We start from the raw sequence: 16,378 nt of genomic DNA, 5'->3' as shown, positions 1-16,378 counted from the left end.
TAACAGGCCTGTAGTTTCCCGGATCACTTTTCTTCCCTTTCTTAAAAATAGGAACTATATTAGCAATTTTCCAGTCATGGCGTACGACCCCAAAGTTTACAAGATTCATGAAAAATCCTTGCTATTGGGCTTGCAATTTCCATGTGCCAGTTCCTTTCATATTCTTGGATGGAGATTATCTAGGCCCCCCCATTTGGTCCCATTAAACTGTTTGAGTTTGATTTCCACCTTGAATTTGGTAATTTCTATTTCCACATCCTCATTTCCATTTAGCCACCCTGACACTACCCCAAGCCCCTTAGTAACCTTACTAAAACCTGTCTAAAACGGATGGACCCCTTCTGGCATAGCAAGGAGTCCAACAAATTGTCAGGCCTCACCAGGGTCTTCAGCCCCATCCCTGGGCCCTTTAAATCCTGCCCTTCACTCAGGCTTCTAAGCAAGCCTTGTTCCCTCCTTAGTGCCTAGGCCACTTTCCCAGTGGCCAATGGGGGAGATCTGGGCTCTCCCACTACTCTGGGTCCCAACCCAGGGACCCTACACACAACAGCCACATACAACTGCCTTCAGTTTGGTGCTGTTATTCCCTGGGATTTCTCCCACATAGCGCCTCTCTCTTCACCCTGGCCTCGGGATGGAAGTTCTCAAATCATCTTTGTCCTCGCAGAATGCAAGTACCAATAGAATTCGTCTTCTGGTTCTCTTCTTGAGCTCCTGTGACCAGCAATGAGCCCCCTTTCCTTGCTCCTCAGGTCCCAGCCAGCAAGAGCAGCACCTTTTATCTGGTGCTGCTGGGCTCTGATTGGCTGCTTCCACGCAGCCTCTCTAGGCAGACCTGGAGGACCCACTTTCACCACTCCTTTCCTGGGGCTGGGTGTGGTAGGACCGTGGGAACTTCAGCAGGGGGCCTCAAAGGCCCAGGTTCACTCTAACACAGTCCCCTAAGGGCCAGTCAGAAGCAGAGGGGCAGAAGGGCAAGTAGTGGAGCACCAACCGGGACACACATCTGGAAGAACCACAGTTACTGCACAAAGTGAGTAACCTCCTCCTCTTCTTCGAGTAGGAGGTGCTCCACTTCAGGTGGCTTCCGAGCAGTAACCCCGGATGGATGAGGGAGCTTCGAAACAGAGACCAGAATTTGCTTAGAACTGCAGATATATTGCAAAGCCAAGTGCCGCATCAGATCTGAGAGCATGGATCAGGGCCTAATGTGTCTGAAACATATGTACTGAAGCCCATGTAGCAGCCCTATATATTTCAGATACCTGTACGTTCTTCTGTAGGCAACATCTCTGGCACTACAATCTGGTCGAATGTGCTATCACCGTTTGGTAAATGACATTATGATGCTGGCAAACCAGGTGCCAGCTCAGGCCAGAACCCCAGGCCAATTCACTTGTGTGTTAGAACAGATCAAAGTGTGTGTTCAAATGTTTAAACTTCATGAAAACTTGTGGAATGTTACTTGTATTGTTTTCACTTATCTGTTCCTGTTGTAATGCAACAGCAAACATTTACATGGTGTATACCCTGTAACTAAATAACCCATCAAAGATACCTTGTGAAATGCTAATGAAGGACCTAAGGACTTTAACAGAAAATGCTAATTTCAAAGCAAGTGGCCGTTATGTATAGTGGTTGGGGTCAAAAGACTAAGGGCACATTTTCACTGGCAACGTTAAACCATAGCTCTGCCAGTCCACCCCTAATCCCTGCACCCTCAGCTCTGGCAATGCACCCCAATCATTCTGCACCCCCACCCTCCTACATCCCCCACTCTGCCAGTGCCTCCAACCCTGTACCTGAACCCCTCTGAAATCCACAGCTTTGCCAATGCACCCAAACCCCCCATGCCCTCAAAATCTTTGGGGGGAAATTAGCCATATGAACGCTCTCTGGGAGGGGAGTGGTACTCGGGGCAGACGAGTGGGGGAATAGTGGGAGAGGGATTTGGGTCTGCATCAAGAGGAGGAGAGAAGGGGAGATGGGTGGTGAGAAGGGGAGGGAGGTTGGGCAGTGGGAAACGGGCCTCAGGGAAGAGCAGGGGCAGGGGCACCTTCAGCCCCACATCTCCCTCTCCCTATGTTTGCCTAAATCTGTCAGTCTCTTGCCCCTGTATGGGGGTCTGAGCCCCTCTCGCTGCCCTCCCATGTGTGTGCCAGGATCTGGGGGGCCCAGGCTGGGCCCTTCTACAGGGAGTTGGATACTCCCCATCCTACACTCTTCATGTGAGCTGGATTCTGGGGGTGCTGGCCCTTCTGGGAGGGTCTGAGGCCCCCTCGGTGCTCCCCATGTGAACCAGGGTCTGGGGATGTCCTGTCCCTCTGGGTGGGGAGCTGAGAACAGGCAAACTTCATGCATATCACAGACTCTACACTGCTCAAATAGGGGGATGGGAGCCGGCACTGAGGCGATGTCTACACTAGCACTTTCGTCAGTAAAATTTTGTCAGTCGGGGGGACGGAGAGACAAACACACTCCTGACATAAGTTTCACCAACAAAAGTGCCGGTGTGGACAGCACTGTCGGCGGGAGAAGCTCTCCCACCGACATAGCTAGCACCGCTCATTGGGGGTGGTTTAATGGTGCTGACGGGAGAGCTCTCTCCTGCCGGCTTAGAGCGGCTACACGGGAGAGACAGCTGCAGCCGTAGAGCTGTGCCACTGTAAGGTCTGTGCTGTAGACATAGCCTGAGACAAAGGGAGCTGTTCACATGTATCAGAGCTGTCTCCAGGCTGTCCCATTCCCTGGGGGTGTTCTCATTCAACTGAGACCATCCCATTGAGATGAAGGGGCCACTTCACACCTCACAGAGCCTCCTGTTCTGCAGATGGGGCTGTAGAGGTCAATGCTTCTAAGTGCTCTAAAATCCGCATGCTTGCACGGATTTTCTTGAAATTCACTTTTCCTTGAGTGAACCACATTTGGATCCATTTAAGCCAGGGGTTACAGAGACACAAGCTCAGAAAAAGACAGTCGTTTTTCAAAAAGTTTCTAGGTGGGTTTTTTTGTGTGTGGAGCTAGAGATCAAACTGTTGCTGTGGTGCCAGGTCAAAATGGTCTCAGTCGGTCAACGTTTACCCCAGGCAGTGCCTGGCACCTACTACATCTTTGGGGGTCCCAAAAGACTGGCATTTAAGAACATGTTCTCTTCGCATGCACAGAGGTGCGGCCCAGAAGGATTACAATAAAGAAAAAAGCGTGAGGGTTTCTACGTAGCCACTTTGTTCTGGCCTGTGTAGCTTGAGGGAGACACCATTGCCCCATGGACAGCCTGTGGAAAGGCGGGGGGAGAGGAGGGGGAAAGAGGTGGAAAGAAACCAATGAAGCCTGCCAGGTTAGTTTAAAGTACAGGCTACGGGCAGCAAATTAAGTAAACGGAGAGAAAGAAGAAGGAAAAGAAGAAAAGGATACAGTTAGCGTTGAACTAAGAGTAGGCTTTCCGGGTTGAAACAGTTGGGAACCCTTCCCCCCAGGTTCTCATCCTGGCTTTGGGAGAAGAGTGGGGGTTGTTACCTGCTTCTGCAAACCCGGCCATTTTTTACTTTGGAACTTTTTTTTTTCCCCCTCCACTTTTCCAGGACCAAGGACCAAGTCCCAGCTCCTGTCTCTAAAGGTGGTCTGTTAACTCTGCTTCTGATTTTAAACCCTGTTGTGCCAAGTTATTTTTAACCACCCCCTAACTACTTTACAACCCTTCAGCATCCCTTGCTGAAACAGCACCAAACTTGAAAGATTACTGGCAGCTTCCCATAATGCTGCCCTTACTTCAAACCTCTCACAAGCAGACTGAAGTGCCTCCTTTCCCTGGAAGGCATTCAGTCCCAATGGGCAGGGACCTTCTTCCACTACCCATATACCAAAGGAGGGTGGGCTCCTCAGCCACCCCCCATCCCTCTGGGTCCCCTAACACTTCCTCCATTTCCTTTTTAATCTCATCCCAGGCTGACCCCTGCACCTGGTATGGGCCCTGGTTCTTCCTTATCCATGTATTCAAAAAATCCTTTACCCTGGCTTGCCAGAACCCGCAACTACCATCACGAGAGTTCGCTATACCCCCTCCAAGCAGCTGCGCAGACTGTTGGGGAGGGGGACTTACAGGCTGCCACTCACCTATCTGATGCAATGCATCCGAGTCAACGGCACCAGATGTTAGGGGGCTTATTCCTTTACCCTCTCACTTCCCTGGTCCTTCTCGCATGAACAGAGAGCAACAATACCCGAAGTCCAAAGGCGCAAACAATGTAATGTTTATTGGGGTAAACTTCCAGCAAGCATAATTCCAGTTTCCTTCCTTAGTGTCCCCCTTTCCAGCTCTAACACCACAGAGCCTTGCCTGTGTCCCTGTTCCCATTCCCCCCTTTAGCAAAACATAATTCCAATTCCCCCACCCCCATTCCCCGTTCCCATTCCCCCCTTACTTCCTAATTAACTGCAGACTATATAGTAAAACTTGAGTTCTGCTTAGCTATACCTTAACCAATCATTTTACTAAAATTTAACTAACCAATCCTAACATACTGTAACATGGTTATTTAACCAATTATATCCCACCACCTTAATTGGTTTACACCCAACAAAATTAATTATACAGCAAACAAAAACAATCACAGAACCACACAAAAATTATACAAACAATAAAAAAGTAAAAACTACAGTAATAAAACAATACAAAAATAAAAATTTTACATCCCAGCTATTAATAAGTAAGTTCTTGCCAAACAAAATGCTATCAAACTAAGTTTCCTTTTACATCTTCTAGGCTCTTCCCTGTCTCTAAAGGTAATAAAAATATCAGGACAGGATTGTATTCCTAACAGCCCAATGGCACCTTATTTCCATGTGACCGTTCACTTCTCAGCTTATGGCTGCCTCTGCTGCTTAGCCAAAGGCCTTACTTAGCCTAAGAACAGAGCCTCAAACTGTCTCAGTAAAAAAAGGCCCTTACACCAGCAAACAGTAATTTTGATTCTCTCTTGTATACCTCTATAACTAGCTAAGTAATAAAAATACACCTAAATTCTTAAAGTATAGGCCTTTGCAAACAGGCCTAAATATCTATTTGCTCTCTGTTCATGCGAGAAGGACCAGGGAAGTGAGAGGGTAAAGGAATAAGCCCCCTAACACAGCCCACCACTGATGTTTCTAGTCCCACCTTTGCACACCTGTGCTAGTGCCTGCTCCAGGGCCTAGAGGGAAGGGGGCGCAGGCCACCCTTTTTCTTCCCTTTTTCCCTTTAATAGTGTGGGATGGAATCCCGTGGGAGAATGTGACTGGGCTGTAAAAGGAGGGGAAGAGCTTGTACATTTCAGCAATTGTGTGGTTGTCAGCGAAAAGGGGTGTGTGTGAACTGGGCGTACTGCAGCACTGCTGGAAAAGGGCAGAGCTAAGGTTGCCTGGGTTGTTCAGGGAAGTGGTGTTACTATGCTGACAGAAAAACACCTGTTGGCATACGCTGCATCTACACTAGGGCTCTGCTGGCACGGCTGTATCAGTAAAGCCTGTGAAGCGTAGAGAAGGCCTTACACTAGGTGCTGCAGACAAGGATTAGCGGTACTCTCTCAAAGCGCAGCTACTATGAGGAAAACTAGTCTCGTTCATAAGCCACTAACCATTCTTTGCCAACCCCCTGCGTGGTTATGGACTGGGGAAAGGTCACAGCGCATACCATTCTCTCAGCCTTCCTAACAGCCAACCTTTGTCCGATACCATGGAAGGCAGAATAGCTTCCATGTGTGTATTCTTCACAACATGACACGTTTACTCAGCACCACCACTACACGGGTGATCTCACAGCATTCTCTGTGCTCCACTATAGACAACGAATCTTCGGCCCCTTGGTCTGAGAGAGGCAGAACCCATGTCCTTCAGGGCATGCTGCAAAGCCTATGCATTTCCCCAGGGGTGAGGTTACAGGCGGGTAGGTGAGTGGTGGGGAAAGGCTAGGCTGGGGTTAGGCTTCACTGTGGACATCGCTCTAATTTGTAACTTATCATCAACACACCTGTCCCTGCAGCTAGAGTTCTCCTACCCAACGCAGCTCTCAGCCAATGTCCATGGAGGCCTCCCCTGCTCGCCCCCCTTTCTGCCTCCCTTGCTCATGAACACCTCCATGCGCTATCTGTAAGCCTACGATTTAGTCAAGGGTGTTTTTACTAAAAGTCATGGGCCGGTCACGGGCAATAAACAAAAATTCACAGCCCCGTGATCTGTCCATGACTTATACTATAAATACCCCTGACTAAACCGGGGGGTGGGGGGGATGTCAGTGGCACCAGCTGCCGGGGGCCACTGGAACATCGGCTGCTCCAGCCGCCTTGGGGACCACCAGCAGCGACTGCTCCAGCCGCCCTGGAGCCGCTGCTCGGCGGTACTGGTGCCAGCTGCCCAGAGCAGAGGCTGGTGTGGCTGGCCCTGGGGCCGCCCAAGCGGCTAGCTGCAGAGCTGCTCCAGCAATGGCAGGCCCCGGGGACAGCTACTTGGGCGGCCCTGGAGTCAGCCACACTGGCCTCTGCAGAAGTCACAGAGGTCGTGGAAAATCACGGAATCCATGACCTCCGCACCCTCCATGACTGACACGAAGCCCTAGTTATCTGCAAGGGCCCTCCAGCCTCTTTGCCGAGCCCCCTCCCTCACTTTGTTCCAGTCCCTCCTACCATTTCACCTTAACAATATGAGGGGTTCACGTTCACGTTATAAAAGGATCACCAAATCATCAGGACATGGATGCCCCTCAAGCAACCTCGAGACCTTCGCACTCACGTCTCTCCCTTTGCCGGTTTGTGACTGTTTCCTGTGTCATTGATAATTTACATGGCACCGCCTTGGGGTGGGGATTACACCTTTGTTTTTGTGAAACAGCAACACACTGCTTGGTGCTCAGAAACTATGCAACAACAAACAGAGGATTCAATGAATTACTTAAGAAGTCACCATTTTGAGACGGGATCGTCACCTGGTCACCAGTGTATTATACACCTGTTCAGCCTATCTACAGATGCCCAGTGGGGCAGCAGCTGCCTGTCTGTTTTGTGCCGTGGCACGCACGGATGGGAATCAGGAAATAACGACTAATATAAAAAGGGCAAGTGGCAGAGTAAACCGACATGAACAGTAAACACACAGCAAAATTAGTGGAAAGTAAACTCAAATTCTAGAATTCTTGCGGTTATAATAATTGATGGTGGTTTTGTAACACTGGCTGCTGGATCAGACTTCTGCCCCACAACGCAGTTTGGTGGATCAGGTCGTTTCAAGGGCGGACAAAATAATTAAGATTTTATTTTCACTGCCACCAAATAACCTTTATTTGAAGGTGTTTTAATTTACAGTTGCTCCGTGGATGAAGAAGACAGTTGTGTTGGACCCTATTTGCCCCCTCAGTCCCCTGGTTTATTACTACTCTTATTTCAAATAAAGCTGTCTGCACAAGGTGGGGGAGAAAACAGACCATTTTATTTAGAGTCTAACGCTAGAAATGGGCTAAATACACATATAGAAAATAGAAAAGGAAAACTGAATCAGGCTTGAAACAGAAGGTACTGTAAAATCTTTACATACAGGAATTAAAAATCTAGTATTGTACTGAACTGTAAGTGATAAACACAACAAAACCATAGGGGTTCCTCTGCCCTTGTCTCTGCATTAGCACTGGAGATGCTATCCCTTGTCAAAGTTGTAGTTATCCATTCCCAGGGAAGGGCCCCTGAGCCTTTGATCTAAGCATTCGGCCATCCACTCCACACACTAACCACATCAGAGTTCCCCATCCAGGCTACCGTAAAGCTCTGTTTTGCTCTGAAAAGTGACTATGTAAAATTGGCCTCGTGGAGGTTCCATGTTCATTGTGTCTCAAGGACTCTCTATTAAATTTGCTCAGATTAATGCTGCTTTCCTAATGGCCAAAACTGCAAGACTCATAGATTCCAAGGCCAGAAGGCACAATTGTGTGGACCTCCAGTAGAACAGAGACCAGAGAACTTTCGCAAAATAATTCCTAGACCAATTCCTAGAAAAAACATCCAGACTTGATTTAAAAGTGCTAGCGATGGAGAATCCACCATAACCCTTGGGAAATTGTTCCAATGGGGGATTACGCTCATAGTAAAAAATTTGCCCCTTATTTCCAGTCTGAATTTGTCTAGCCTCAGCTTCCAGCCATTGGATCATGTTATCCCTCTCTCTGCTAGACTGAAGAGCCCATTATTAAATTCCTGTTCCCTATATAGATACTTCTAGACTGTAAACAACTCATCCCTTAACCTTCTCTTTGTTAAGATCAATAAATTGAGCTCCTTGAGTCTGTCACTATAAGGTATGTCTTCTAATTGTTTACTCATTCTTGTGGTTTCAGAGTAGCAGCCGTGTTAGTCTGTATCCGCAAAAAGAACAGGAGTACTTGTGGCACCTTAGAGACTAACAAATTTATTAGAGCATAAGCTTTCGTGGGCTACAACCCACTTCTTCGGATGCATAACGAAGAAGTGGGTTGTAGCCCACGAAAGCTTATGCTCTAATAAATTTGTTAGTCTCTAAGGTGCCACAAGTACTCCTGTTCTTTTTACTCATTCTTGTGGCTCTCCTCTGAACCCTCTCCAATTTATCAACATCCTTCTGGACACCAGTACTAGACACAGTAGTAAAACAGTGATCTCACCAGTTCCAAATATGAAAATAAAATAACCTCTCTACTCCTATTCGAGATTCCTGTTTATGCATCCCAGGATCGCATTAGCCCTTTTGGCCACAGTGTCGCACTGGGAGCTCATGTTCAGCTATTTATCCACCATGGTCCCCAGATCCTTGTCAGTCACTGCTTCCCAGAAGAGAGTCTCCCATATGTAAGATTGATCTACGTTCTTTGTTCCTAGATACACATTTCTAACCATATTAAAATGTCTATTGTTTGCCTGCACCCAGCTTACCAAGCGATCTAGATCGCTCTGTATTAATGACCTGTCCTCTTCATTATTTTCCACTCCCCCAATTTGTGTGTCATCTGCAAACTTTATTGGTGATGATTTTGTTTTCTTCCAGGTCATTAATACAAATGTTAAATAGCGTAGGGACAAGAACTGATCCTTGCAGGATGCCGCTAGAAACACACCCATTCACTGATAATTCCCCATTTACAATTACATTTTGAGACCTATCAGTTAGCCAGCTTTTAAGCCATTTAACATGCACTATACGTTCATTTTATATTTTTCTAGTTCTTTAATCAAAATGTCATATGGTACCAAATCCAATGCCTTACAGCTCACTCTGGGATCTGAAAGCCAAGCTGGGTTCTTTCTGGTTCATGCATCACCAATGCAAATCTGAGTCTACAGACAAAACTCTACCTCAGCTACACCTGAGCAACTGCACTGAATTTCCTCAGTGTTGTCAAACTTTTCAGAACTATTGAATGATGGGAGCCCCTGCAGACCTCATGAGCTCCTCTACATTCCATTCCTCTGCAGATACCTCCCTCCTGCTTCCCAGACCACCTCACCTGAGCTGAAGCGTCCGTCTACCCTCTCTTCCAGATCTAATTCAGCCCCTGCCTCCCACGTGGTTCTCTCCTTCCTGCTCCTCGCCTCACGGACAATATGAATGTCAACACAGCAACATCCATTCCAAAATAGCCCATGGGTTAGGAACTCCACAAGCTTTTAATTAACCCCTTGTAATAGTTAATTAACTCCCACCCTAAAACACAGTTGGGGCATCAGCCCTTGTTGAGACCAACAGAACAAAGCAAATGTGGTCGCTAGACTCAACTGTGTGAGAGAAAATGAGCCAAAAACAAACTGTTCAAAGAGCAGAACCTGTTTTCCTCCAGACTTTCTGGAACCGACCTACCCAGTGTAAGAGCAAGATGTAACCTTTCAGGGAGAGGGTGGAAGTGAAAACCGGCTTATAAGAGACACTCACTTCTCCCTTCACTGTGGAGAAGCTAATCTCTCCCCACAATATATTTCAGCTTTTAGACCAATATATCAAATAAATCATCATGTAATCAAACAACCTCCTCTCTACTCCACACTTTATTGGGAGATGTCTAAGAACACGACATCAGACACTGCGTGCAGCTAGCTGCCCTCAACGTTCCGTTTAGACCAGTCAAATAACATGATGTTTTATATTTTTAAAGTACAGGATTACAGAATGCACACACGCATGGCCACACACACACACACACACACACACACACACTCACTCTTAGGTGTAAATCGAACTCCTTACCTTGTGAAGAGAACTCAGACTGGGAAGCAAAACGGCAAAGCTCTGATTCTGAATGCATCACATCATTGTTTGGCTTATCACATACATTCAAACTTTTCACAACTAAGTCTAAGTGATTCTCCCAGTCCTGGTCTGTCAGGTCTCCCTCAAGCCCCGGGGAAAGGGTGGGAGGCCTGTGCTCCAGGCACTCCTTTCCCTTTAGTGAAAAGTCACTAGAATTCAGGCCCCCAAAGGCGCCCCTGGAGCTCTCTTCGTCCCTAGATCTATGGACGTGCCGACTGGTTCTAGCACTGCTTTGGTTAAAACGCTGCCATCGCTTCTTGGGTGCTACATGGTTTACATCATTAGACTCATCCCCCAGGGAGCTTTCGCTATTCACTTCTGAATCCAACTCTAGGCCCTCACCATTTTCAGCAGAAGTGCAACTCTCAGTATTTTTATCAGGTTCAGGCCTCTTCCTGATATGATCTAAATTGTCATCAGATGAACATGCAGAGTCTTCATCAGTGGAGTGCTCCATTAACTCAAGAGACTCTTTCCTTGCAGTTTCTTCTATTTCATTATAAACAAGACTAGGAACCAATCCCTGCCTATCCCTGCGTGGGAGGGATGCTTTCTCCGCTATATTACTGGAGACCTGATTTAGAGGCTTGCTCAGCCCTTCTAGCTTTAAATCCTTTCTGACTGATGTTGCATTATCTACTAGCTTGGATGACTGCTTAGATTGTGAACAGTTGTGTCTTGAGATGCAGTTTGTGCCATTCGTACCAGAAAGAGCAGGAACTGTGGGCTCCCTTTTGTTAGTACTCCGCCCAGTTATCTTGGCTGTAGTGCTGCACGAAAAAGAGGATTCACTCGCACTGGGGTTCTGACATGTTGCTTCCAGAACGCAATCCCCATTTTTTTCTAATTTATAAGCGGGTCCTTTTGTACCCAAACCCTTCAAGCCACTTGCAGAATTACTTCCAGAGGAGCTGCTCATGCCAGCATTTCGATACGGGACCATATTCTGAACTGACATCAGCTGCTGCTCTTTTGTCTTACTATCATGCATATCTTTCAACATCATTAGCAAGGTGCTGAATTTGTAGTCTGGCTCAATGGGCAAACGACTCTGCCCAGAGGCAGAAGAGAAGAGTAAGGGTGCTGTGGTCTTAGGTGCCCCATAGTCACTAGCTTCATCACCAAGGGACCTAAAGGACAGTTCCTTCAGCTCTGAGAGGACATGCTTCACCACGGCGGTCTCTATTTCAGCAGAATCCCTGGCTCTCTCATGCACATTATTTAATGGTTCCTGACTATCAACTTTCCCGCTCTTGGCAGGTGGACCAGTGAAACCTTTGGTGTCAGAAGAGCAGCAATTCACACCACATTCCTCTTCTAGCAGAGGGGGTTCTGTCCCAGCAGCACTCTCCTTGTGTTTGCTTCTTATACTTATGAGCCGGGGCACTTTGATGTTTTTCAGGTGTAGATTCAGTTGATTTGTAATCCCAGTGTGGGAGCTCTCCCGGCAAACATTCTGGGGTGTAGGGTGCTTATCTGCAAGGGAAAGATGGTCATTTCTCATAGCTGAAGTACACTCCAGAGCAATAACAGGCATCTCAGTGTCCGAGACTGCTCCTTGGAGCTCCCCATCCACAGATTCAGCATCACTCCTGCCACCTCTAGGGCCTGCTGGAGTTCTGTGATCTCTAGATGACCTTTTCCTAGCTCTTCTGTTGCTGTTTTGTGAGAGATACATGGAACATTTACTGTTTCCCCTCATCCCTGGAAAGAATTCCTTTTCTTCTTTATCTGCAGAGTCACTAATCTCCAGGGCACTGCAGGCTGCCTCAGAACTTTGGTCCCCGGTATCTAGATCACTAGTCCCATCATCTGAGAAGGAAGTCAGCGAATCGGACTCCGTTTGCTTTTTCTCAATAGAAGTGTCAGCTGTAGAATAGTGTACCTGTAATTTGGAACTGCAAAGAATGCCTACGGGGCTTTTCTCTTTCTCTGTAGAGCTGCTAGAAAGCAAATCCCCTTTCAGTGTGTCCCGTAGGGAGTCACCATGAGGAGCCGGATACTCCTGTTTCAAGGTTGTCTTTTCAAAACGTCTTTCTCCAAAAGAAGAGAGCAAGTAGTTTTCCACGGCACCATTGGAGGCTGTGAGGCTGTTTGCTATCCGGCACAGTTCATGGGATGCGTGTTTATCCGGCAGGTCCCCAGCAACCCTGTTTCTAATGACGTTCTCTGGGGCCTTTCCTCCAATTTCTCTCCTAGATGCTTCCAGTCTGGTGCTGCTCTTTTTTACTCTAGTCCTTTTCCTGCTGTCTGAGCTCTTTTTCGCTTGTGATTTAGTGCACGACCTTCCCTTCTCCCTGGCTAAGTGTTTGGAGTCAAACGCCAATGATTTAAAACAGCCGTTCAGCTGCCTGTCCGGTTCCATTCCAGGGCCATTAGTGCAGGATTCCAACAGCACAGCCTCACTCTTCAGCTTGCTGGGATTCTGACTACACTTTTGATCCTCAGTCCCCTTGAGAAGGAATTCTTCCGCATGTCCAACACTGACTTCCCATTTCGCCACAAACCTCTGAGGAACCTGAATGTTTGAGAGAAAACAAAGCGCGGTTACCATCAAACAAACATTTAGCAGAACCATCAAGTGAAACAACACGTAAGAGAGGACACTACCCTGCTCGAGTGTATGCCAACGGGAGCAGCAGTCTCCGGGACAGGAGTCCAGCACCTCATGGCTAACATGGCTCCTGGACAGCACATCCACGGAGCACAAATGCACAGGACTCCAACGGAAATCACCGGAACTCCCAGCTGCAGAACTGTTTGGATCACAATACTAGTAAATTAATGTCCTGCGTGCTTTCCTAGTGCTATTGAAGCTTCTCCAATAGCAGCCCTACAGTGTTCTCTAATGTGGCACCAACACTCTCAAGCCTGAATCATGTCCGACATCCTTCTTCCAGCGAAGGAGGGAGGGGTGCAATTCCCCCCCAACCTGTCACTACTGACAAAAGGGGTGCCTGACAGCACTGGCCTTCCTCAGGGACTGAATGCACTGGCCTCCCAGCATGCATCTAATGCAGCAACCTGCACAGCAGCCAACAGGAAGGAGAATCCGACACGGGCCCCTGCATGGCAGGGCAGAGCACCAACCACTGGGCCATCAGAGGGGCCTCAGCATGCGTCTCTCTAAAACATGCCATAAAGAACGCGCTGGTTTGCTCTGTCCTGACACTTCTTGCTTCCATTTATTTCACACTGCATCTCAACTTGTTCTCCCCACAGCATCCCCCTTCTCTGCCACCCCACGTACAAACCCGCCACTTCCACAGGGATGTGCCTAACCCTAACACACTCCGCTGTTCTTTCTGCTTAAAAGGCTCCCAGGATCCATATTGAGTTTTGTACCCTTAACACAAGAAAAGGTGCCCAGGGCATTGGATAGGCACATCCTGTAGGTGCCTGACTGAACACCAGTCGTTTTAAAGAAGCCTGGCTTTCAATCAGGGTTTGTTGCTCTTAGCTGAGCAATGACAAACTGTAGGTTTTCATTACTACTCCTGAACCAAAATGAACCCCAGGTCACGGGAGCAGTCTGAATTCCCACCACTTTTCTTTTAAAGGGTGATCTACAGAATCTCAGCTGACTAAAGAATGGCAAGTAACCCAGTGGCACAAGGCAGCCAGATCCTTTGCAGCTTTGCGGGAGACCCTGGCGGGCAACCCCCTTGCTGATACAAACCCAGAATATCAAGTAGGCAATGTGTTTGGTTTACATAGGTGCAGCCATGCCAGCACTACACCCCAGCAATTCACAGAACTGGACTCAAGCCATGGACTTCCTGAGTCTTGGGCACAGAGCTAACAGACACGAAGCTGGGAACAAAGGGCGAGAACTGCAAATGCTGAATGAAGAGGTGAGGAATATCCCCCACACAAAAGGAACCAGGAGAAAGGAAAGCGTAAGAGTAGTGAATCCTCTGGTGCTTTTTACTACAATCACCCAATCACTTACACTGAGACAATTACATCTGTCCCACTAACAAAGCAGCCACTACTGTCAGCAGTTAAACCATCAGTATAAGATACAACTGCTTCCCTCTGGCTGCTCACTTGCAACCAGGGACGGCTTTAGGAAGTGTGGGGCCCGATTCGAACAGTTTCGACAGGGCCCCGACAGGGATGACTAAAAAAAAAAACACGTAAAAAAAACACGCGGGGCTTGTACTCACCGGGCCGCGCTCCTAGTCTTTGGCGGCGGGTCCTTCACTCGCTCCAGGTCTTCGGCGGCACTGAAGGACCCGCTGCCAAAGACTTGGAGCGCCGCCGGGTGAGTAAAAATTAAAAAGGTGCCTCTAGCCAGGGAAGGGATTCTCTGCCACTTGCCCCCCACTCTGGGCAGCCTTGCCACTGGGCCCTCTTAGGCGCGGGGCCCGATTCGGGGGAATTGGTGGAACTGGCCTAAAGCCGGCCCTGCTTGCAACCATCCAGTGGCCTTCTGTATTCCTTCACTTTAATAATGCTGAACTGGTGAATTTCTTCAGTCATCTTTATAAGGTTGCAGGGCAGGAAGCTTGTATTATATTAAGTTGTACAAAGGCATGTCTGCTCCAGGGTTGTACCTTTGAAATAGAGGCTGCTTCACGAGCAGATGATGTGCTAGACTATGCAACTCCCTCCCAAAGTATTATCAGCGAGGCACTTTCTAAGTCAAATCAGGAGGAACTCTAAATGCTTATATAACTTATTACAGAAGCAGGGTTCAAAACACGGTTATTGTATTTTATGTAGTGCTCTAATACAGAATGGAAGCATGGTCTGTCCCCGAGTCAGCCAGGAGAGGTCACTGGAGAGCAAAGCAAGTTACTTCCAAATGCACACTTTTAATGATCAGAACTGATATTTCACATCAATAGAACTGTACTGTTGAATAAAACAGATAGATAGTGAGTATGTCAAACTGTGACAACTTCTCCACCTCTCCGAATACTCTCTATGGTAACTTACAAACTACAGACCAGGCCCTTAAATAAGAGCAAGTCTGGAAACTCCTTGTGGCTTAAAAACCTCTGATTATCACAGGAATACTGCAAATCCATTTACCAGCTGTGCCCTCACAATGATCACTCCACAAAAACATTTTTAGGGTGCGTTTCCAGACATATAAGAACAATTCGACTGTGCAAACACAAGCTACTTTTTAATCTCAGAAAAGAGTGAGCCAAGCAAGCTATCAAGAGCAGAAGCTTTACCTTGTGCTTGTAGCCTTTTTCTTTTTGCTTCCCTCTTCTCCGAAGGACAGGCAGCTCTTCAAACTGGTATCTGCCTTCAAAAAGTACAATCGCTTTTCCTGCAACCCAGGCTTTCTCAGAAGGGTCTCCTAAGGCATCTACGTAGTACTCTCGATATGGTCTCCGATTGGAAACTATTTAAAGAAATAAAACAGGATTATTGTCTTGCTTAAAACAGCATACTAGTGTGGGAAAGAAAGCACAGAAAGTGACAGCAGGTTTATTAGTAGATTCTCCACACATTCTCCTAACATCTTCCTAAAATCCTAAACAAATGCCAGCTAGGAGAACGCCTAGTCAGAGGGTTGGTGGGCATGCTTTTGTCTTAGTTTTCCTTGCTTTTGGTTGATATTTTGCATCTTGGAGCAGAGTTTGCTGTTAAATAGTTGACATCAGGCTTCGGGAACTCTTCCTCACGGGAGCAAAGACTTGGAGTTTGGTGAAAACAAGCCAACCATCTCCCTCTGTGACAGGAAATGAATGTAAAGTGCAACCCTTAACGATCAAACTGTCTAGTCCTCTAGATCAGCGGTTCTCAAACTTTAGCAAGCCAAGGACCGCCCATTTTGATTTTAAAATGTTCACGGACCCCCAAGCCCCCTGCTCAGCCCCAGGCCCCGCTAGGGTTGCCAACTTTCTAACTGCACAAATACCAAACATCCTTGCCCCGCCCCTTCCTCAAGGCTCCAGGCTGGGCCCAAGGGATTTGGAGCGCAGAAGCGGGCTCAGGGCTGGTGCAGGGGTTTGAGATGCGGGAGGGGGTGCTAGCTACAGCTGGGGGCACAGGCTCTGGGGTGGGGCCACGGATGAAGGGTTTGGGTGCAGGAGGCAGCTCCGGGCTTGGGCCGAGGAGTTTG

General features: G+C 47.7%; 1 protein-coding gene across 1 annotated transcript in view; it reads right to left on the bottom strand.

Annotated features, from left to right (window-relative positions):
• The window catches only part of NSD1 (nuclear receptor binding SET domain protein 1), a 110,669-nt gene that overhangs the window by 53,358 nt on the left and 40,933 nt on the right, over positions 1–16,378 (bottom strand). Inside the window, exons 3-4 of the mRNA XM_029913399.1 lie at positions 15,483–15,655; positions 10,999–12,811 (exon numbers count right to left, since the gene is read on the bottom strand). Coding sequence (XP_029769259.1) covers positions 10,999–12,811; positions 15,483–15,655 — 1,986 coding nt within the window. The remainder of the gene's footprint in view (positions 1–10,998; positions 12,812–15,482; positions 15,656–16,378) is intronic.

This window comes from Terrapene carolina, unplaced genomic scaffold (genome assembly GCF_002925995.2).
Source record: "Terrapene carolina triunguis isolate 2854851 unplaced genomic scaffold, T_m_triunguis-2.0 Scaffold629, whole genome shotgun sequence".
In the NCBI taxonomy this organism is placed as follows: Eukaryota; Metazoa; Chordata; order Testudines; family Emydidae; genus Terrapene; species Terrapene triunguis.
This window is presented reverse-complemented; position numbering and strand designations above follow the sequence as displayed.